The 24693-nt window shown below is 42.3% G+C and overlaps 2 protein-coding genes across 3 annotated transcripts in view; both read right to left on the bottom strand.

Moving 5' to 3' along the window:
- The window catches only part of LOC138480711 (zinc finger protein 729-like), a 664715-nt gene that overhangs the window by 471474 nt on the left and 168548 nt on the right, over positions 1-24693 (bottom strand). The window lies entirely within an intron of this gene.
- The window catches only part of LOC138480712 (zinc finger protein ZFP2-like), a 65949-nt gene continuing 53814 nt past the window's right edge, over positions 12559-24693 (bottom strand). For both annotated transcript variants that reach the window (XM_069612418.1, XM_069612419.1), the window contains exon 2: positions 12559-18443. In XM_069612418.1, the coding sequence (XP_069468519.1) occupies positions 15691-16815 (1125 nt within the window). In that variant the 5' untranslated portion in view covers positions 16816-18443 and the 3' untranslated portion in view covers positions 12559-15690. The remainder of the gene's footprint in view (positions 18444-24693) is intronic.

Genomic DNA, 24693 nt, shown 5'->3' with positions numbered 1-24693 from the left:
CTACATTTATATTATATGGTAACGCGGAGAGGCAGTTCATAGCATCATAATGTCCAGTGTCTTAGTGAGTTCTGCATTTATATTATCTGGTAAGACGGGGAGGCAGTTCATAGCATCATAACGTCCAGTGTCTTAGTGAGTTCTGCATTTATATTATCTGGTAAGGCGGAGAGGCAGTTCATAGCATCATAACGTCCAGTGTCTTAGTGAGTTCTGCATTTATATTGTCTGGTAAGGCGTAGAGGCAGTTCATAGCATCATAATGTCCAGTGTCTTAGTGAGTTCTGCATTTATATTGTCTGGTAAAGCGGAGTGGCAGTTCATAGCATCATAATGTCCAGTGTCTTAGTGAGTTCTACATTTATATTATCTGGTAAGGTGGGGAGGCAATTCATAGCATTATAATGTCCAGTGTCTTAGTGAGTTCTGCATTTATATTGTCTGGTAAGGTCAGAGAGGCAGTTCATAGCATCATAATGTCCAGTGTCTTAGTGAGTTCTGCATTTATATTGTCTGGTAAGGCGGAGAGGCAGTTCATAGCATCATAATGTCCAGTGTCTTAGTGAGTTCTGCATTTATATTGTCTGGTAAGGCAGAGAGGCAGTTCTTAGCATCATAATGTCCAGTGTCTTAGTGGGTTCTGCATTTACATTGTCTGGTAAGGCCCTGAGGCAGTTCATAGCATCTTAATGTCCAGTGTCTTAATGGGTTCTGCATTTACATTGTCTGGTAAGGCCCTGAGGCAGTTCATAGCATTTTAATGTCCAGTGTCTTAGTGAGTTCTGCATTTACATTGTCTGGTAAAGCGGAGAGGCAGTTCACAGCATCATAATGTCCAGTGTCTTAGTGAGTTCTGCATTTATATTGTCTGGTAAGGCGGAGAGGCAGTTCACAGCATCATAATGTCCAGTGTCTTAGTGAGTTCTGCATTTATATTGTCTGGTAAGGCGGAGAGGCAGTTCACAGCATCATAATGTCCAGTGTCTTAGTGAGTTCTACATTCATATTATCTGGTAAGGCGGAGAGGCAGTTCAGAGCATCATAACGTCCAGTGTCTTAGTGGGTTAGTGAGTTCTACATTTATATTATCTGGTAAGGCAGCAAGGCAGTTCATAGCATCATAATGTCCAGTGTCTTAGTGAGTTCTGCATTTATATTGTCTGGTAAGGCGGAGAGGCAGTTCATAGCATCATAGTGTCTTAGTGAGTTCTGCATTTATATTGTCTGGTAAGGCGGAGAGGCAGTTCATAGCATCATAATGTCCAGTGTCTTAGTGAGTTCTGCATTTATATTGTCTGGTAAGGCGGAGAGGCAGTTCATAGCATCATAATGTCCAGTGTCTTAGTGAGTTCTGCATTTATATTGTCTGGTAAGGCGGAGAGGCAGTTCATAGCATCATAATGTCCAGTGTCTTAGTGAGTTCTGCATTTATATTGTCTGGTAAGGCTGAGAGGCAATTCATAGCATCATAATGTCCAGTGTCTTAGTGAGTTCTGCATTTATATTGTCTGGTAAGGCGGAGTGGCAGTTCATAGCATCATAATGTCCAGTGTCTTAGTGAGTTCTACATTTATATTATCTGGTAAGGCGGGGAGGCAGTTCATAGCATCATAATGTCCAGTGTCTTAGTGAGTTCTGCATTTATATTATCTGGTAAGGTGGAGAGGCAGTTCATAGCATCATCATCATAATGTCCAGTGTCTTAGTGAGTTCTGCATTTATATTGTCTGGTAAGGTCGGAGAGGCAGTTCATAGCATCATAATGTCCAGTGTCTTAGTGAGTTCTGCATTTATATTGTCTGGTAAGGTGGAGAGGCAGTTCATAGCATCATAATGTCCAGTGTCTTAGTGAGTTCTGCATTTATATTGTCTGGTAAGGCGGAGAGGCAGTTCATAGCATCATAATGTCCAGTGTCTTAGTGAGTTCTGCATTTATATTGTCTGGTAAGGCGGAGAGGCATTTCACAGCATCATAATGTCCAGTGTCTCAGTGGGTTCTGCATTTACATTGTCTGGTAAGGCCCTGAGGCAGTTCATAGCATCTTAATGTCCAGTGTCTTAATGGGTTCTGCATTTACATTGTCTGGTAAGGCCCTGAGGCAGTTCATAGCATCTTAATGTCCAGTGTCTTAGTGAGTTCTGCATTTACATTGTCTGGTAAGGCCCTGAGGCAGTTCACAGCATCATAATGTCCAGTGTCTTAGTGAGTTCTGCATTTATATTGTCTGGTAAGGCCCTGAGGCAGTTCACAACATCATAATGTCCAGTGTCTTAGTGAGTGCTGCATTTATATTGTCTGGTAAGGTGGGGAGGCAGTTCACAGCATCATAATGTCCAGTGTCTTAGTGAGTTCTGCATTTATATTATCTGGTAAGGAGGAGAGGCAGTTCATGGCATCTGGTAAGGTGGAGAGGCAGTTCATAGCCTCTTAATGTCCAGTGTCTTAATGTCCAGTGTCTTAGTGAGTTCTGCATTTATATTGTCTGGTAAGGTGGGGAGGCAGTTCATAGCATCATAATGTCCAGTGTCTTAGAGAGTTCTGCATTTATATTGTCTGGTAAGGTGGGGAGGCAGTTCACAGCATCATAATGTCCAGTGTCTTAGTGAGTTCTGCATTTATATTATCTGGTAAGGAGGAGAGGCAGTTCATGGCATCTGGTAAGGTGGAGAGGCAGTTCATAGCCTCTTAATGTCCAGTGTCTTAATGTCCAGTGTCTTAGTGAGTTCTGCATTTATATTATCTGGTAAGCTGGAGGGGCAGTTCATAGCATAATGATGTCCAGTGTCTTAGTGAGTTCTGCATTTATATTATCTGGTAAGGTGGAGGGGCAGTTCATAGCATCATGATGTCCAGTGTCTTAGTGAGTTCTGCATTTATATTGTCTGGTAAGGCCATGAGGCAGTTCATAGCATCATAATGTCCAGTGTCTTAGTGAGTTCTGCATTTATATTGTCTGGTAAGGTGGAGAGGCAGTTCATAGCATCATAATGTCCAGTGTCTTAGTGAGTTCTGCATTTATATTGTCTGGTAAGGCCATGAGGCAGTTCATAGCATCATAATGTCCAGTGTCTTAGTGAGTTCTGCATTTATATTGTCTGGTAAGGCCATGAGGCAGTTCATAGCATCATAATGTCCAGTGTCTTAGTGAGTTCTGCATTTATATTATCTGGTAAGGTGGAGAGACAGTTCACAGCATCATGATGTCCAGTGTCTTAGTGAGTTCTGCATTTATATTGTCTGGTAAGGCGGAGAGGAAGTTCACTGCATCATGATGTCCAGTGTCTTAGTGAGTTCTGCATTTATATTGTCTGGTAAAGCGGAGAGGCAGTTCACAGCATCATAATGTCCAGTGTCTTAGTGAGTTCTGCATTTATATTGTCTGGTAAGGCGGAGAGGCAGTTCACAGCATCATAATGTCCAGTGTCTTAGTGAGTTCTGCATTTATATTGTCTGGTAAAGCGGAGAGGCAGTTCACAGCATCATAATGTCCAGTGTCTTAGTGAGTTCTGCATTTATATTGTCTGGTAAGGCGGAGAGGCAGTTCACAGCATCATAATGTCCAGTGTCTTAGTGAGTTCTGCATTTATATTATCTGGTAAGGCGGAGAGGCAGTTCATAGCATCATAATGTCCAGTGTCTTAGTGAGTTCTACATTTATATTATCTGGTAAGGCGGAGGAGCAGTTCATAGCATCATGATGTCCAGTGTCTTAGTGAGTTCTGCATTTATATTGTCTGGTAAGGCCATGAGGCAGTTCATATCATCATAATGTCCAGTGTCTTAGTGAGTTCTGCATTTATATTGTCTGGTAAGGTGGAGAGGCAGTTCATAGCATCATAATGTCCAGTGTCTTAGTGAGTTCTGCATTTATATTGTCTGGTAAGGCCATGAGGCAGTTCATAGCATCATAATGTCCAGTGTCTTAATGAGTTCTGCATTTATATTGTCTGGTAAGGCCATGAGGCAGTTCATAGCATCATAATGTCCAGTGTCTTAGTGAGTTCTACATTTATATTATCTGGTAAGGTGGAGGGGCAGTTCATAGCATCATGATGTCCAGTGTCTAAGTGAGTTCTGCATTTATATTATCTGGTAAGGTGGAGGGGCAGTTCATAGCATAATGATGTCCAGTGTCTTAGTGAGTTCTGCATTTATATTATCTGGTAAGGTGGAGGGGCAGTTCATAGCATCATGATGTCCAGTGTCTTAGTGAGTTCTGCATTTATATTGTCTGGTAAGGCCATGAGGCAGTTCATAGCATCATGATGTCCAGTGTCTTAGTGAGTTCTGCATTTATATTATATGGTAACGCGGAGAGGCAGTTCATAGCATCATAATGTCCAGTGTCTTAGTGAGTTCTACATTTATATTATCTGGTAAGGCAGCGAGGCAGTTCATAGCATCATAATGTCCAGTGTCTTAGTGAGTTCTGCATTTATATTGTCTGGTAAGGCGGAGAGGCAGTTCATAGCATCATAATGTCCAGTGTCTTAGTGAGTTCTGCATTTATATTGTCTGGTAAGGCGGAGAGGCAGTTCATAGCATCATAATGTCCAGTGTCTTAGTGAGTTCTGCATTTATATTGTCTGGTAAGGCGGAGAGGCAGTTCATAGCATCATAATGTCCAGTGTCTTAGTGAGTTCTGCATTTATATTGTCTGGTAAAGCGGAGTGGCAGTTCATAGCATCATAATGTCCAGTGTCTTAGTGAGTTCTACATTTATATTATCTGGTAAGGTGGGGAGGCAGTTCATAGCATTATAATGTCCAGTGTCTTAGTGAGTTCTGCATTTATATTGTCTGGTAAGGTCAGAGAGGCAGTTCATAGCATCATAATGTCCAGTGTCTTAGTGAGTTCTGCATTTATATTGTCTGGTAAGGCGGAGAGGCAGTTCATAGCATCATAATGTCCAGTGTCTTAGTGAGTTCTGCATTTATATTGTCTGGTAAGGCAGAGAGGCAGTTCTTAGCATCATAATGTCCAGTGTCTTAGTGGGTTCTGCATTTACATTGTCTGGTAAGGCCCTGAGGCAGTTCATAGCATCTTAATGTCCAGTGTCTTAATGGGTTCTGCATTTACATTGTCTGGTAAGGCCCTGAGGCAGTTCATAGCATCTTAATGTCCAGTGTCTTAGTGAGTTCTGCATTTACATTGTCTGGTAAAGCGGAGAGGCAGTTCACAGCATCATAATGTCCAGTGTCTTAGTGAGTTCTGCATTTATATTGTCTGGTAAGGCGGAGAGGCAGTTCACAGCATCATAATGTCCAGTGTCTTAGTGAGTTCTGCATTTATATTGTCTGGTAAGGCGGAGAGGCAGTTCACAGCATCATAATGTCCAGTGTCTTAGTGAGTTCTACATTCATATTATCTGGTAAGGCGGAGAGGCAGTTCACAGCATCATAATGTCCAGTGTCTTAGTGAGTGCTACATTTATATTATATGGTAACGCGGAGAGGCAGTTCATAGCATCATAACGTCCAGTGTCTTAGTGGGTTAGTGAGTTCTACATTTATATTATCTGGTAAGGCAGCAAGGCAGTTCATAGCATCATAATGTCCAGTGTCTTAGTGAGTTCTGCATTTATATTGTCTGGTAAGGCGGAGAGGCAGTTCATAGCATCATAGTGTCTTAGTGAGTTCTGCATTTATATTGTCTGGTAAGGCGGAGAGGCAGTTCATAGCATCATAATGTCCAGTGTCTTAGTGAGTTCTGCATTTATATTGTCTGGTAAGGCGGAGAGGCAGTTCATAGCATCATAATGTCCAGTGTCTTAGTGAGTTCTGCATTTATATTGTCTGGTAAGGCAGAGAGGCAGTTCATAGCATCATAATGTCCAGTGTCTTAGTGAGTTCTGCATTTATATTGTCTGGTAAGGCTGAGAGGCAATTCATAGCATCATAATGTCCAGTGTCTTAATGAGTTCTGCATTTATATTGTCTGGTAAGGTGGGGAGGCAGTTCATAGCATCATAATGTCCAGTGTCTTAGTGCGTTCTGCATTTATATTATCTGGTAAGGTGGAGAGGCAGTTCATAGCATCATCATCATAATGTCCAGTGTCTTAGTGAGTTCTGCATTTATATTGTCTGGTAAGGTCGGAGAGGCAGTTCATAGCATCATAATGTCCAGTGTCTTAGTGAGTTCTGCATTTATATTGTCTGGTAAGGTGGAGAGGCAGTTCATAGCATCATAATGTCCAGTGTCTTAGTGAGTTCTGCATTTATATTGTCTGGTAAGGCGGAGAGGCAGTTCATAGCATCATAATGTCCAGTGTCTTAGTGAGTTCTGCATTTATATTGTCTGGTAAGGCGGAGAGGCATTTCATAGCATCATAATGTCCAGTGTCTTAGTGGGTTCTGCATTTACATTGTCTGGTAAGGCCCTGAGGCAGTTCATAGCATCTTAATGTCCAGTGTCTTAATGGGTTCTGCATTTACATTGTCTGGTAAGGCCCTGAGGCAGTTCATAGCATCTTAATGTCCAGTGTCTTAGTGAGTTCTGCATTTACATTGTCTGGTAAGGCCCTGAGGCAGTTCACAGCATCATAATGTCCAGTGTCTTAGTGAGTTCTGCATTTACATTGTCTGGTAAGGCCCTGAGGCAGTTCACAACATCATAATGTCCAGTGTCTTAGTGAGTGCTGCATTTATATTGTCTGGTAAGGTGGAGAGGCAGTTCACAGCATCATAATGTCCAGTGTCTTAGTGAGTTCTGCATTTAAATTGTCTGGTAAGGTGGGGAGGCAGTTCACAGCATCATAATGTCCAGTGTCTTAGTGAGTTCTGCATTTATATTGTCTGGTAAGGCGGAGAAGCAGTTCACAGCATCATAATGTCCAGTGTCTTAGTGAGTTCTGCATTTATATTATCTGGTAAGGAGGAGAGGCAGTTCATGGCATCTGGTAAGGTGGAGAGGCAGTTCATAGCCTCTTAATGTCCAGTGTCTTAGTGAGTTCTGCATTGATATTATCTGGTAAGGTGGAGGGGCAGTTCATAGCATAATGATGTCCAGTGTCTTAGTGAGTTCTGCATTTATATTATCTGGTAAGGTGGAGGGGCAGTTCATAGCATCATGATGTCCAGTGTCTTAGTGAGTTCTGCATTTATATTGTCTGGTAAGGCCATGAGGCAGTTCATAGCATCATAATGTCCAGTGTCTTAGTGAGTTCTGCATTTATATTGTCTGGTAAGGCCATGAGGCAGTTCATAGCATCATAATGTCCAGTGTCTTAGTGAGTTCTGCATTTATATTATCTGGTAAGGTGGAGAGACAGTTCACAGCATCATGATGTCCAGTGTCTTAGTGAGTTCTGCATTTATATTGTCTGGTAAGGCGGAGAGGAAGTTCACTGCATCATGATGTCCAGTGTCTTAGTGAGTTCTGCATTTATATTGTCTGGTAAAGCGGAGAGGCAGTTCACAGCATCATAATGTCCAGTGTCTTAGTGAGTTCTGCATTTATATTGTCTGGTAAGGCGGAGAGGCAGTTCACAGCATCATAATGTCCAGTGTCTTAGTGAGTTCTGCATTTATATTGTCTGGTAAAGCGGAGAGGCAGTTCACAGCATCATAATGTCCAGTGTCTTAGTGAGTTCTGCATTTATATTGTCTGGTAAGGCGGAGAGGCAGTTCACAGCATCATAATGTCCAGTGTCTTAGTGAGTTCTGCATTTATATTGTTTGGTAAGACGGAGAGGCAGTTCACAGCATCATAATGTCCAGTGTCTTAGTGAGTTCTACATTTATATTATCTGGTAAGGTGGAGGGGCAGTTCATAGCATCATGATGTCCAGTGTCTTAGTGAGTTCTGCATTTATATTGTCTAGTAAGGCCATGAGGCAGTTCATAGCATCATAATGTCCAGTGTCTTAGTGAGTTCTGCATTTATATTGTCTGGTAAGGTGGAGAGGCAGTTCATAGCATCATAATGTCCAGTGTCTTAGTGAGTTCTGCATTTATATTGTTTGGTAAGGCCATGAGGCAGTTCATAGCATCATAATGTCCAGTGTCTTAGTGAGTTCTGCATTTATATTGTCTGGTAAGGCCGTGAGGCAGTTCATAGCATCATAATGTCCAGTGTCTTAGTGAGTTCTGCATTTATATTATCTAGTAAGGTGGAGAGACAGTTCACAGCATCATGATGTCCAGTGTCTTAGTGAGTTCTGCATTTATATTGTCTGGTAAGGCGGAGAGGAAGTTCACTGCATCATGATGTCCAGTGTATTAGTGAGTTCTGCATTTATATTGTCTGGTAAAGCGGAGAGGCAGTTCACAGCATCATAATGTCCAGTGTCTTAGTGAGTTCTGCATTTATATTGTCTGGTAAGGCGGAGAGGCAGTTCACAGCATCATAATGTCCAGTGTCTTAGTGAGTTCTGCATTTATATTGTCTGGTAAAGCGGAGTGGCAGTTCATAGCATCATAATGTCCAGTGTCTTAGTGAGTTCTGCATTTATATTGTCTGGTAAGGCGGAGAGGCAGTTCACAGCATCATAATGTCCAGTGTATTAGTGAGTTCTGCATTTATATTGTCTGGTAAGGTGGAGAGGCAGTTCATAGCATCTTAATGTCCAGTGTCTTAGTGAGTTCTACATTTATATTATCTGGTAAGGCGGAGAGGCAGTTCATAGCATCGTAATGTCCAGTGTCTTAGTGAGTTCTACATTTATATTATATGGTAACGCGGAGAGGCAGTTCATAGCATCATAACACTGTGAGTTAGTGAGTTCTACATTTATATTATCTGGTAAGGCAGCAAGGCAGTTCATAGCATCATAATGTCCAGTGTCTTAGTGAGTTATGCATTTATATTGTCTGGTAAGGTGGAGAGGCAGTTCATAGCATCATCATCATAATGTCCAGTGTCTTAGTGAGTTCTGCATTCATATTGTCTGGTAAGGTCGGAGAGGCAGTTCATAACATCATAATGTCCAGTGTCTTAGTGAGTTCTGCATTTATATTGTCTGGTAAGGCGGAGAGGCAGTTCATAGCATCATAATGTCCAGTGTCTTAGTGAGTTCTGCATTTATATTGTCTGGTAAGGCGGAGAGGCAGTTCATAGCATCATAATGTCCAGTGTCTTAGTGAGTTCTGCATTTATATTGTCTGGTAAGGCCATGAGGCAGTTCATAGCATCATAATGTCCAGTGTCTTAGTGAGTTCTGCATTTATATTGTCTGGTAAGGCGGAGAGGCAGTTCATAGCATCATTATGTCCAGTGTCTTAGTGAGTTCTGCATTTACATTGTCTGGTAAGGCCCTGAGGCATTTCATAGCATCTTAATGTCCAGTGTCTTAGTGGGTTCTGCATTTACATTGTCTGGTAAGGCCCTGAGGCAGTTCATAGCATCTTAATGTCCAGTGTCTTAGTGAGTTCTGCATTTACATTGTCTGGTAAGGCCCTGAGGCAGTTCACAGCATCATAATGTCCAGTGTCTAAGTGAGTTCTACATTTATATTGTCTGGTAAGGCCCTGAGGCAGTTCACAGCATCATAATGTCCAGTGTCTTAGTGAGTTCTACATTTATATTGTCTGGTAAGGTGGAGAGGCAGTTCACAGCATCATAATGTACAGTGTCTAAGTGAGTTCTGCATTTATATTGTCTGAAAAGGTGGAGAGGCAGTTCACAGCATCATAATGTCCAGTGTCTTAGTGAGTTCTGCATTTATATTGTCTGGTAAGGCGGAGAGGCAGTTCACAGCATCTTAATGTCCAGTGTCTTAGTGAGTTCTGCATTTATATTATCTGGTAAGGCGGAGAGGCAGCTCATAGCATCACTACGTCCAGTGTCTTAGTGAGTTCTACATTTATATTGTCTGGTAGGGCAGAGGGGCAGTTCATAGGATAACGTCCAGTGTATTAGTGAGTTCTACATTTATATTATCTGGTAAGGCGGAGAGGCAGTTCACAGCATCATAATGTCCAGTGCCTTAGTGAGTTCTACATTTATATTGTCTGGTAAGGTGGAGAGGAAGTTCATAGCATCATAATGTCCAGTGTCTTAGTGAGTTCTACATTTATATTATCTGGTAAAGCAGAGAAGCAGTTCAAGGTATCATAATTCAGATTCAGAACAGATGCTGATGACGTGTGTTATGAATCCAATGGTACCATCACTTGTTTCCTGGCAACAACCTCTCCCCATGTGGCCAGGGGATGGCAGACGCTACCTTATCCTGACCCAGGGGGCATCTATAGGAGGGAGGATCACATGATGGGAGATAACATCTGGCGGAGTAGCAGAGCACCATTGGATGAGACATGGTATTGCCCTTCTTCTTTTGAGGATACCCCATTCATGACCAATGCCTTAATGGCATATTGTTACACCTCCCCTCATCCACCTAGGAAGGGTACGGAAAACCATCCAACAAGATCAGTGTATAAACCATCCAGAACAAACATACCCTTCAGAAAAATGTCTTCCCAGACTTTACTTACAAGTTAGAAAGAGCTACCTTGCCTTCAAACACCTTGAAAGACATTTATACAGATTCAACATCAAGAAGGGACTTCCATTCCTATAACTGCGAGAGTACTGGGACGAGGAAGAGGAGCCGAGTAATGCAGAGTGGAAAGGACCAAGAGTGCAGGCTGCGCTCTACTTGTTGTGAGTACAGTCCTGTAGCCGGGGGATTGAAATCCCAGCCACAGCTGATCAGGGCACGCTGCTGGAAGGGTGCTACTCTCAGGACGCACCGAGAGACAGTGGAGCTGCATAGGCTGTCATGGAGCCATCCAGCTCAGGAAGGCAGAGGTGGGAAGCTGACTGCGAGACTGATAAGATTGCGAGAACGCCAGAAACCAGCACATGGCTCCTGGGCGTTTACAGGTGCAGAGCGGCAGCATTGTACTTACCAAAGCCAAATAGAAAGCAGAAGAGCCCAGCAGGAGCCGCTGGGAGTGTACTGGATGAGGAGGAGAAGCAGAGAGAGAAACTGAACAACCTCCTCTGGCTACCCACAGGACAAGAAAAAAAAGCCAGCAAGATCGGTAAGTTCCCTAAAGGGAAGTAGTGATACCGGGGCGTACCAGCCGAGGTGCTGACAGCAAATAAATCTAAAACATGCGAATGAAAGCTTTGATGGAGATGGAAAAACTGAACCCTTTATAAAAAAAGTGAAAGCAAACAGGAAGAGGCTTTAGATTTTGCAGGTGTATGCAATACACATTGGAGAAAGGCCCTGGCAGGATAGTATAACAGGCAATTGAAAGTGTACCGAAGAAAGCCCTGGCAGGAGAATATACCAGGTAAGAGTGTTTACACAGGAATGTCCTGGTAGAGAAATGCACCAGGCAAAGACAAATTGAACAGTATACATGAAGTATATCAGCAAGAGAGGTCCTGAGAAAGATATATTAGGACCTAACTAAGGTTATGCGAAACCAAAGAAACAAGAAGTGAAAACCTGGTAGGAGAGCACACCAGGCATCCTAACGAGATAAGGATAAAGAACCCAGTTGTTTTTGTGGAACAGTTGCATTGTGGATTTAGAGAAATTCAAGGAACTGATATCTTTAAACATACAACAGAGGGAAGAGAAATACAGGGGAAGGGACCACCCTCTGGAATAAGGAACTCTGCCCTTCTGGAACTTTTGTGTTGGAGTTACGCATTCTTCACTTGACATTTATAAACCACTTGAGGCCAAAGACATTACCATTTTGACATTAGAGTTTATTTTGTTAGAGTGTGTGGGCGAGAATAGTACTTTGGACCCGGGACAGTTTTGCTTTGGACATTCTGACATTGCCAGACTCTTAGTTTTGATCTCAGGTAGGAAAACATCTCCAGTGCAGGTACATAGAGGCCTTTTCCTACCCCCGAAATTTAAAATAAAAGTCGTTGACCAAAACTATGAACCTTTGTGTCCAAATCTCATTCCTGGCTCCTGACACGTGGCTCTTTCAGACAATAGCGGTCGTGCCGCCTCCACTCCCCTTTTCGGTCACAGAATTAAGAGATCACTCTGGTGGCTATTGCTGTGCTCTATAAACCATAATCATAAGGACATTTTGTGGATTTTTCTGTGTGGAATCGTTCTGGTCTAGCATCATATGTCCCTATGAAACGAAGGCTTTGTCAGACTTTGTGCATGTATAGGGTTTTTGTGGTAATGCAAGGGCTTGGAAGTAATATCAGTTGTTCTATTGCAAAGAAACTGCTGCCAAACTCATATGCTGCCAAACTGATACTTTCATATGGATTTGGCAGCAGTGTATTTTCTCCAGCATCTAGTCAGATTCACCTTTACAATGAACACCTTCTGCCATTTGCTACATTTATACAGGCTTTGCTCTGTGCAGCGTTGTTGATGCAGTGCCTCTGCGCCACAACCATTTCATTTACAGAGTGGGGGGGTCCTGTGCTGGGGGATTCCTACCCCCAAAGCAAATATTTGGGTTGGGCGATGAGGCTTGCACTCCAACAGAATACAGGCCAGTAAGATACGGAGTTTCAGTGAAGGCCACCTTGCCCACCTAAGTTGTGGGGGAGAGGCAGCATGAAAGCAGAATGTTCTGGGATTCCTTACCTGCTCCATGAAATTTCCCATCAACCTTAGCATGAGATGTTCCTTTATAATGAAAGCCTTGTTACACTCAGTATATTCAAAGTGATTCTCAGTGACATAGATTGTTTTCATGCAAGCTGTGTCACACGTCATACAATGAAATCGTGCCTCCTGGCTGTAACAACTGCTGTCCCTTATACGGTTCAGAATATTGATATGGTTTCACACCAGTGTAGTATTATTTTGCAAAATTAACATTTTTATGTATGAGCACACACAGATGATTAAACAAACTTAATTAAAATAAAGACAAGTAAATAAAATGAATACAATACATACCCTAAGTCCATTCCTAAATTGAAAACGTTCTACTTAGAAGGATAAACACATTTAAAAAATCTTAACATTTAAAATTAAAAAAAGATACACAAGGAAACCATGAGAGCCACAAATGCAGAAGGAACAGGAACACACAACCAATCATAAAATACAGAGTTCATTACTGGAAGAACAAACATGGTTACATCTTTCTTTGCACTTTGTGTACTGGATCTCTTCATTTTTTGACAGCTGCATTTGAGACCTTGTTATCGGTTTACTGTCCATCTTCAAAACCTGCTTCTTTTTTGCAAAGGTCGGAGTATATGTATGTGCTTCTTGGAGATATTGCAAGATTGCAACCAAGGGGCACCCACAACCCTGTGCTGTCATGGACTTCGCTCAGGAATAAATCTACTCGAGGGTATTCTCAAAAAGGTGGGAAGGGGTGTGTTGCCCTAGAATAAGTCTAGCATAATACAGAATGGATTCGTTCTGAATTAGCCACCGAGGCAGAGGACCAATACAGTCAAAGAATACTACCCGTTGCTCACCTACTTTACTTACAGTCATCAGCCTATGTACTTTCTCAAATCCCTGATAATAACCCTATTCTCTCTTCTACCATACACAGGGTAAAGTAGTTCTGATGTTATAATAGAGCAAATGTCCGCCTCAAAGCTTTAACACCCAGGACACATACATTGTTCCGCTCTGGGAGAGTTCACTTGTATATGACGGCGCACATTAATAACCTCGCAGACGCAGCAGTTGAATCTTTGTGATAAAAGACATGTTTACAGTGAGAACATTCCTATGGCGTCCCACTTGGATGAATTCTCTGATGCATCAATATATTATTCTAAACCTGATCACCATCAGAGCATTCACATTCATTCTCATGAGTAGGGCCAAGATGGTATTGTATTAATTAACTGTTTGATTTGAAAGTCTTGCTACACTTTTGAACACTTATATTGTTTCACAGAGAGCAGCATTTCTGATGTAATGATAGAATGCTTTTGGCAGAAAATATGCCACATTCCGCACTATGCGTTTTCAAGCTAGTATGAGTTCTTTGATGACTGACCAACTATGAAGGCCTTGTCAAACTCAGGACATTTGTATAGTTTCTCACCAGTGTGGTATTTTAGATGCACTAAGAGATGACCGGATTGAGTGAATGCTTTGCCACACTCAGTAGATGTATACAATTTCTCACCAGTGTGGTATTTCGGGTGTACTGAGAGACCCTCTGAATGACTGCAAATGTTGCCACACACAACCTATGTATGGTTTCTTACCAGTGTGAGTTCTCTGGTGCCTGATCAGGTCATTAATTGTAAAGAAAGACTGGTCACACTGTGTACATTTATATGGTTTCACACCAGTGTTTACGTTCTGATGGCGCATTAACAGTTTTTGTAATGAAAGCTTTTTCTAGCTCATAACATTTATAGGGTTTCAGGCCAGTGTGCACTCTCTGATGTAGCACCAGCTGGCTATCTGTATTGTAAGCCTTGTCACACTTAAATGGTTTCTCACCAGTGTGAGTTCCTTGATGTCACGTCAGCTCTTTATTTGATAACAAACCCTTGTCACACTCAATAAATTTATATCGTCTCAGGCCAGTGTGAGTGATTTGATGCCTGGCCAGTTATTGGTTTGTAATGAAAGCAGTTACACTCTGTTCATTTATAGGGTTTCTCGCCAGTCTGGGCACTTCTCTGTAATGAAAGCCTTGTTACACTCAGAACAATTAAAGGGTTTCATGCCAGTTTGAGCTGCCTGATGTGGCATCAGCTGTGTCTTTGTAGTGAAAGCCTTACCACACTGGATTCATTTATATGGCTTCTCATCACTGTTCGTTCTTTGATGCTGTCTTAAAGCATAGCTTTGTCACAATCAGTACATTTAAATGGTTTCTGACCAGTGTGATATGGTGGCTGACCAGGTTTGGATATACAGTGATGGCCTTGACACACTCAGTATATTTATATGGTTTCACATCAGTGTGTACTGTCTGATGCCTGATCAGGTACCCTTTTGTAACAAAAGTCTTGCCACGCTCTCTACATTTACAGGGTTTCATGCCAGTTTGTAATGCCTGATGGTACATTAGGAATGTCTTTCTAGTGAAAGCCTTGCCTTATCACATTCTGTACATGTATATGGTTTCAAGCCAGTGTGTACTGCCTGATATAGCATCAGCTCTCTCTGTGTAAAGAAAGCCTTGTCACACTCTATACATGCATATGGTCTCACACCAGTGTGAACTGCCTGATGTAACGCCAGCTGTATATTTCTAGTGAAATCCTTGTCACACTCTGCACCATTTTATGGTTTCAGGCCAGTGTGTACAGCCCGATGTTGCCTCAATAGACTATTTGTAACGAAAGCCTTGTCACACTCTTTGGTTTCACACCAGTGTATATTGTGTGATGTACCATGTGCTGTCCTCTACTAATGAAAGAGAGCCTTGTCACTCTCTGAACATTTATATGGTTTGAGGCCACTGTGTACAGCCTGCTGTAGCATTAGCATTAGCCGTGCCGTTACAATGAGAGCCTAGTCACACTCGGCACATGTATATGGTTTCACATCAGTGTGTACTGCCTGATGTAGCATCAACTGTTGCTTTGTATTGAAAGCCTTGCCGCACTCCGTACATCTGTATGGTTTCAGGTCAGTGTGTACAGCCTGATGTAGAATTAGCTGTGCCTTCATAGTGAAATCCTTCTCACACTCTGTACATTTAAATGGTTTCACTCCAGTGTGTACTGCCTGATGTAGCATCAGCTCTCTCTTTGTAATTCTATTCTATTGGTTTTTTGTATAGCGCCAACACGCCCTCAGGGCACTCACAGAGCCGTAGAAACATAGAACATCAAGGTAGCACAGGGTGGTATGATAACGAAAGCCTTGTCACACTCAGTACATTTAAACAGTTTCACTCCAGTGTTTACTGCCTGATGTAGCATTAGCTGTGCATTTCTAGTGAAATCATTGTCACACTCTGCACATTTATATAGATTTCCACCCGTATGTAATGCCTGATGTAGCATCAGCTCTCTCGTTGTAATGAAAGCCTTGTCACACTCTGTACATTTATATAGATTTCCACCCGTGTGTATTGCCTGATGTAGCATCAGCTCTCTCGCTGTAATGAAAGCCTTGTCACACTCTGTACATTTATATAGTTTCACTTCAGTGTGCACTGCCTGATGCAAAGTCAGGTGTTTCTTTCTACTGAAAGCCTTGTCACACTCGGTACATTTATATGGTTTCACTCCAGTGTGTACTGCATGATGTAGCATCAGCTCTCTCTTTATAATGAAAGCCTTGTCACACTCTGTACATTTAAATGGTTTCCCGCCAGTGTGTACTGCCTGATGTAGCAGCAGCTGCCTCTTTGAAATGAAAGCATTGTCACACTCTGTACATTTAAATCGTTTCACGCCCGAGTGAACTGCCTGATGTATCATCAGGGATGTGTTGCTAGTGAATGCCTCGTCACAATCTGTGCATTTATATGGTTTCACACCAGTGTGTACTGCCTGATGTAGCACCAGGCGTGTCTTTCTAGCGAAAGCCTTGTCACACTCTGTACATTTATATGGTTTCACTCCAGTGTGTACTGCCTGATGTAGCAACAGCTCTCTCCTTGCAATGAATGCTTTGTCGCACTCAGTACATGTATATGGTTTCACGCCAGTGTGTACTGCCTGATGCATCATCAGAACTCTTTTTGTAATGAATGCCTTGTCACACTCTGTACATTTAAATGGTTTCACTCCAGTGTGTACTGCCTGATGTAGCATCAGCCCGCTCTTTCTAATGAACTCCTTTTCACACTCTGTACATTTATATGGTTTCACTCCAGTGTGTACTGCCTGGTGTCGCACCAGATCTCTCTTATTAATGAACGCCTTTTGACACTGTGTGCATTCGTGTGTTCTTTCGCAAGCGTCCATTCTACGATCCATGATGAGCGGTTTATTTGTAATGAACACTTTGTCACACTTTATACATGTGTTGTGAGTTGCCTGATCTAGTCTCAGCTCCCTACTTGATTACGTTTGCCTAGCCATACAACATTTGAATTGCTTGTCAGGTGCCCAATCACCTTTCAATCTATAATGAAAGCCTTGATGATTTCAGTATATTTAAATGGATTCTCACTGGCATGATTTTGATGGTGTTGAGTTATTATTTTATCTCAGTGGGATTCTTCTGCTTCATTTTCCTTTGTCATTACAGCTTTATCATTTGCTGCAGTACATCTAAGTGGTCTGTGTGTGGCAGGCCTATGTGATGTCTCTTTAAGTGGGATGTGTTACAAACAACTTTGCCCAATTCAAATATTGAGTCTCACTCATTCTAACAGAATCCTTCTACAATTGAGCTCACATGTTCTCTCCATCGGGTAATTATATTGTGTTATTTATATACTGCTTTCACTAATGTGCTGTACATAGAAACATTTTATATACAATTAATATTACCCATGTGAAGCTGGTTTTCATTTAACAACCTCAGAATGTAAGACTGAGTTGGCCTTGACAGGATTCTAACCTGTGTCCTGAAGAATGCACACATAGCTCAACAGTGAATGCATAACCCGCTGAGCTGGGTTATTAGCTAATAGCTCCTGAATACATTGTTGCAAGTCTTATTCATTTTCTACTTAAAAGACACTTTCATAAAGTCAGTACTCATATACAGTCACTCAACAGGGTAGTACATCACTAGGGCAGGTATGTGTTTGCATAACAGTAATGACTGGAATGACCATTATTAAGATGGCAGGGCATGCCAGCGCAACGCTCTGTATGAATACACACTTCCCGTTTAGCTTCCGTAAGTGCAGCTCACTGTCTTCAGATGCTACTCTGGCAGGTGCTCCTGTGCCGTCATCAACATTTACAATGTACTTCGGAAACCACGTCAGCCATCCCCAGGGCCAGAGGTGGTGGTGTTTAGCTGGTTATGCGGGACATGGGGTATCAGTGGCTTCAACTTGCCGACATTTGGGGACGAGTTTCTACCAGGATTTCCACCATGCAAAGTTAGGCTTGAGAGCTGTTCCAGTCCTTCTCCTGTGGATTCTCCACTCCTCAGTAGTTTTTTGGCCTTTAAGTTGCCTTCACAGGATCAGGGTTATCCGTGCTGATCTTAAGATTGCGCCCAGCAGCTCACTTCATATAGAAAGCTGCGTCACATTCAATGTAGTGTGTGCCCGTTTCTTTTGTGGTTCTCTTATATCCCTTTCTACAGACAATCAATGAACTCCTTGCCACATTCAGTACATTTACCTGGTATGTTTCCTGTGCACATCTCCATTCCCTGCTGCGGTAAATGAGGTCCTACTCATTAGATGGTTAATATCTTCAGTGTATGGTACCCAGTGGATACAAGAGGTTATGTGCCTTCTAAGCTCTTCTGACATCTATAAGCTTTCCAGAGGCTGCAGTGGATAAAGTGGGAATGATTCTCTGCATCCTGAGAAGGTGTCACTGGGGCGTTAGCCGTCATGGGAAAAATCTTCTTGGAAAATCATTTGCCCGTATATTCCTACACAGGACTCCTTTCAAAAATACTTTGTCCTGTAGGACTGAAAAGAGAAACCTGTAATTAGTGTTTTTAGAGCAAGAAAAAATAAGTAATTATTATACGGGTTGCCTTAAATGCATATATTGCTATGGTACTGAACCAGTAAAAACTTGTAATGCAATTAAAATCTATATCAAACATTGACCACCAGACTGTCTAGTAGCATAAGGGATCCTCTTATCCTCTCAAAAATGATTTTATGGCAACAGCGGAGGCACATATTATATGCAGTCACACTTGACCTTATTGCAGTAGGAGAGTGATGTTAGGTTATGTTAAGTGACAAGGCTTTTATATTGTGCCAAATCACTATAGTATAGAGTGCTTGGCTTGTCCAGTGATTGGTGTATTGCGTCCAGTCCCGTGGTTCACAGACCTTTGTCTGCAGAGTAAAAAGAGTAAGTGGAAGATAAGAGGATGGGAAAGCGAGTGAAATGCCACAGACATAGAAGGCTTCAGAAGGGGGAAAGTAATGGTCTGTGATAGCTTGCATGTGTGGGTCCATAAAGGAGGGTCGTAGATCAGGATTGCAGAAAGGAAGATATATTCTGAACGTGTTTGCCACGTGAAGTGGTTTGGATAAGCAAATGGCAGTGAATAGCATGTATTACAGTAGTTACAAACAACAAAGAAGGTAAAAAAGCCAGCAGTGTAATGGGAGCAGCAACACAGGAGGATGCTGCCACTCCCAAGTATCTTTTTTTGACTTTCAGGATTATTTCCATGTTCACGTTTCTGCTTTTGCCCTCCCAAGTCCCCCCTTTGTTATCTTTTATAGTGCCTACCATTTTTCCCTTAATTAACTAAGGAACAGTTTCATTTCTTTGAAAACCTGTACCAGGATGTGTTCATCCCCTTAACTCCCGCTCCCCCATCTCCACTTATTCACTACAACCTTATTAAAAAAGGAAGGCGGGACCTAATTTTGTCTTTCATGGCAATGAACATATAAAGGGTTTATTGCGTGGCGTGCTGTGCAGCCTTTATAAAGCGCGTCTTCTGAGAGTTACCATAACATAATAGGTGCATCTGCAGAATGCAAGTTCACCACTGCAGGAGCATCTTGGCGCTGTAGACAGATAACAGATGTTTATTGTTACCCAACTCAATAGTATTCTTTTTATCAACCTCGGAAGGTTGAAGGCCTGAGTGGACCTCCCGGGATTTGAACCGGTGGCTAATGAGGTCAACAGATCCCTGTAGTGGTTGCATTAGTGTACTAAGGCAGAACCCTGTTCAGATATTCAATGTTTTGGTTTGGATAGTTGTCTTAGGGCAGTAGCAGAGCGCTGCCTGCTGATTGTGGGTCTTCCTGGGGCGGGGTTGGTAGGTTCTACTTTCCATACTGCTCAGACTTGCAACTCTCAGATACTGATCCCTTTGGGATTCCGCAGGCGTTCTGCGATGTTCATATCTGAGGTTACCCATCTGGACAGATTGGTTTATGAAGTACAGGACATATGAGATGAACACAGTTCCATCTATGAATAGCCTTATAAGTTTAAAGTGGTCAACCGTGTCAAGCTCTGTGGGCACGTCAAGGGCACCAACAGACAGGGATCACTTTTATCCATTATTTTGAGAGCATCATCTTTGATCTGGATGGTGGCAGTTTAGGTTTTGCATATAGGTCCAAATCCAACTTGGTAGTCATGAAGCAGGCCAGGTTTGTTGATCCAAACATGGTGTTGGTTGGCAACTACTTCCTCAATGATTTTACCAATGAATTTTTACCACACTCTTCACTTCGGATTTTCTAGATCGCAAAGTGATAGACTGTTGGTCTGGCAATTAAGGTATACACTCATGAGTTTCTTGGTTACAGTTGTGTTGTATGTTTCATTAGTGACATTGTATGCCATTATTTTGTTTATTTTGCTTTTGTTTCCACATGAACATACTATTCTACCCAACCGGGTATGTATTTATTTTCTGTCCCTGTCATATTGCACTGATATTCGAGGATTCCATTAGTGTATTGGATTTTGGTTTACACTAACTACAATGCTGAAATTAGTTATTTCTGACTGCATTAAGTAGGGCTCGGCCCTGATGAAGGAGGCCAACTTCGAGGTACATTGGCTAATGAACCATTACTGATGAGGCAACAGCTGGCCTCACTTTTTTTGACATTAACAATTCATATCTTTTTACACAAGAGGATCCTGTGATTGATTCAGCGGAGTCCAATAGTGAACAATCAGCTATACAAAAGCCTTTTTGAGTACAATAATTTCCTTTGGAATCTATTCCGATCCACAAGCAGCTCCTTTTGAAGAGCAAAGTGAGAGCGACTGGCTGACTGTGTGGTTTCCACTCAGTTCTTCCTACATTTTAGACCTTTTGGATCCTGGTATCACGGGATAATTTCCTAGGGTCTGCTCCTCGGAAAAAATGCTAACGTCATTACTAATGAAAATTATAAACCTTAATTAAGTCAAGTTGTGATGCCCACCTTTCCTCCTCAGCAAGGTAATTTAGGCCTCAAGTGGATTCAGTTCAATTCACAAGGGGAATTAATTCAGAGGCTTAAGGGAACAGGAGGTTTTTGTCCAGTGAACCCAACATGAAAGGCAGCTTCTTCCATAGAGCAGCACCAGCCAGCTTCAATAACTTGCCCCCATTTTTCTTTTCCTGGCACGGGATGTTGAGAGGAGGAGGAATTAGCGGCCCTTTGCACAGGATGGACACAGTTTCATAAGTCTAGGTTGGATGTAGCATGGTCTACCTTCCAAATAAGCTCTATATATAGTGCACAGACTTTTGAAGGCAATTCACCTCTCCACTGGTAGACAGTGCAAGCACAGGAGGGATTGGTGATGGGGAGTAGAGGGGCGCATAAAAGAGAACTAAAGACTACCTGAATCTAAAGTGAGAGGTGCCACAATAATGCCTTGCTTCTTTCATGTATTGTTATTTTCTTCAATTACCCTGAAAAGCATGCCCCTGTGGGATACAGGTAGTTAATTACCTGCTCACCTGGGGTACAGCACCCAACAGATGGCAGGGATTCTCCACATAATAGAACATTCCTTCGAACTGCATGGACGAAAATGTAGTCAAGGCCAAAAGGCTGCGTGATTAACTTTAAACTCACTACAAGAAATGCTAAAATCACTTTGTGGTTAAAATAAAATGTTCTAAAAGTCATCAATACTGGTGCCTTGTTGCACTGGAACAATGCATTTAAAGACAAAGGGCTGCCATGGTTTATATGTTAGTTTGAAAAGATCGACAAGCACAAAAGAAAACCTGGTGCCAGTGTTAGGCAGAATCACCTGCAGTTCCCTTTGGGAACACTACAGGCAATTAGGACTACAAGTGTAAACACAATTTCACCCTTGGTACAAGCCCGTACTACACAGTAAAGTGGTGGCGATGGCTGAGCACCCAGACTTATCTCAAGAGTTTAAGTGAGCAGTAGAACAAATTACACAAAGGACCAATAATACAGAGATTCAAATATACACTTACTCAAGGTTTCTTGGAAAAAGAATATACATGTATTTACACATTGACTTAGAAATCATTACACTAGCACAAGCAGCTCAATATCACATGCTAATAAACCACAAAAATCCAACCGGAAAGTAAATGAACAAGTGTAGCTCCAAAATGAAGTGGGAGCAAAATGGCACTTCAAATACTTAGAAAAGGGAGGAAAAGACAAGGTTATAAGAATAGACAGCCCAAATACATTCATAGGCAGGGCAAAGGGTTTCAGTTAAATACAACCAGCAATTCTTCTCAACAGGCCTGGGCCAAAGTCAATGGTTCAGAGTCTTTTGTATAGGATAGCACATTTCTGGTATATAACGGTTAAGTCTTTGCCACAGATTTTTAAAGGATTTGGCTAGGCGAAAAGTTTGACGAATGTTTAGAGAAGGACGAACCTTCGAAGTTGAGAAATGTTTCACGCACTTTCTCGATGGCCGAAAATAGTTCCGGACCACGTTTGCACAGTACCTTTGTAAACCAAGAAAGCTGTAGCTGAGGCAGTTGTTCCTGGCAGGTCCGAGCAGGTCTTAGTTCCTGAGCTTCACAGTCGTGGGGACAAGAAGGAGGACGTCGGGAGGTTCCTGCACTGCCCAGGGATGAGGCCAAAAGCTGTAGCAAGATGTCAGTTTAAGGTGCGAGTGCCTTAAAGTCCACAAGCTGGTTCCCTTCCTACTGGCTATCTGGTTTTCAAGCAGCAGTCTGCTGAAAATTCGACCAGTCGGGGACAGTGTCCAGGTGGCTTACGAGTTGGTTGTTCCCACCAAACTCAAGGGAAGAAGTTAACCTTGAAGGGCTTCTCTGTCGATTGGAGTTTCAGGCAATTCGGACCTGCAGCAGGGCTTCACCAGTCGTCCAGGAGTTGCAGCAATCCTCTTCCTTCAGCTCCTCTTCGGTTCTTTCGTTCCAGTGGTAGACTCTGCTTTCCAAGTCCCAGAGACCTGCTTTTAAACAGTTTTCCCCCATTCATTCTGCCTGGCTGTCACTCACCCAGCAGGGTGGATGCCCTTGCCGGACAGTCAGCCAGCCAATTACACGAGAGTGCATTCAAGTCTCCTAGGAGTCTAAGCACAGGGAGTTTCGGGCACCTCCCTCACATCCTGTCCACCCCAGACACTCAGGCGCCAGAGGAGGGCTTCAGCACAGATGCCCGCCAAAGGGCATGCACAAAGGGACCAAACATGGTTTGGTGCACAGAGTTAAACACAAGAAGGACTTTTCCTAAAAGAAATGGTGAAAAAAGATGACAGGAGTCTGTTAGGTCTGGGGCGCCATTTTGAAAAACATGGCTGCCCCTGATTTTAAGCTACCGTTGTTAGCGGTCACGAACAATCACGGTAATTGATCTAAACCACTGCCACCAGCCATTTAAAATAGGTAAAGGTAACATTTTACTGATAAATGAGTGTTTTGACTCAGGGGGTGCTAAGCAACCCCTTCAGCACTCTTTTGGAAGATAGTGTGTGCTGGGTCAGTAAATTTAAAAGGACTAGTAAAGCCAATTTAACTTTACATGCTCTGGTAGATGGTAGTCAGTCCCAGAGAAGGTATTTAAACCTTGGGGAGTCTGAAGACACCCCTGTGCCACGGCACTGAGGGTGCTGTGTGACACACAGAAAAAAAGATGATGCCACTGGAGTTGTTTGAAAACTCCATAACCAAAGAACACAAAAGTAAAACACAAACAAAATACATGGAAGAGTGGGGAAAAAAGGCTCACAATCTTCCCAGGTAAAAAATTAAATCCCAGAAATCCAGCAAAGTTGCTGGGGGTCTCAAAAGGTAAGGGAAATTAGCACATTCTTGAGAATTCTCCCTAACTGTCAGCTCCTATATTACCCAGAAAATATTGATACGTTTCAACAGAGATGAACGCATTCGCCTGTAATTTTATGAACCAAAATGATTATCTGTTTCAAAAACAGCGAATCACAGTGCACAATCTTTTAGTTTCATAAAGTGTACCCAATAGCCTCCGCGAGAGTTACACCTAGAAGTGTACCAAGTAGCCTCGCTGATAAACTGAATTTAGACATTTTCCCAATAGCCTCTGTATGGAAAATTGTACTTAGATATTCGCCCGGTAGCCTCTCTGGGAAAGTTGATTTTAGAAGTTTGCACATTGAAAGAGCATATAACCATTCTTACCACACCCCACGCTTACTCTCTCCTTTACATCACCACTCAACTAGAACACAGAGATACTATGACACCATTCGGTATAACTGTTCTCATACGAACATCCACCGCTTACTCCACATCATTCTATGTAATCACTGCTGGTCTCACAACCCCAGCCAGGCGTCTTCCTCAGGCCTAACGCAGCCACATCCGTTCCGGATAAATCCTGCCAGAACGAACACATTCTCCTGATCTCTCAACCACCACACCTACCAATAAGAATCAGCTATTACACGTATACCACACGAGCTGCACACATATCCGGTGCACACACGCACCTTTTGACTCTCCCTACTCTCTCTACTGATCTGAACTTCGGTTCCCAAGGGCGTTCAACCTACCTGCGCCTTCAGACCATACCAATGGTATATAAGGCGCTATATAAGTGCAAAATAACAATAACAATAACAATGCAACTTCAAAGGAAGCCAGCCTCACATTGTTCCATGAAATTTAGCTTGCAGGGCACATCATTCAGAATATGTGAAATAATATTAAATATAAAAATGATGCCTTTTAAATGTAAAAAGAAGACAGTTGTAAATATACGAATAGTAGCGTATGCAACACCTTCA

The sequence above is a fragment of the Ambystoma mexicanum genome, chromosome 5p (genome assembly GCF_040938575.1).
Source record: "Ambystoma mexicanum isolate Mex_15411 chromosome 5p, UKY_AmexF1_1, whole genome shotgun sequence".
Taxonomy (NCBI): domain Eukaryota; kingdom Metazoa; phylum Chordata; class Amphibia; order Caudata; family Ambystomatidae; genus Ambystoma; species Ambystoma mexicanum.
Note: the sequence above shows the minus strand (reverse complement) of the source record. Positions and strands in the feature narration are given on the sequence as shown.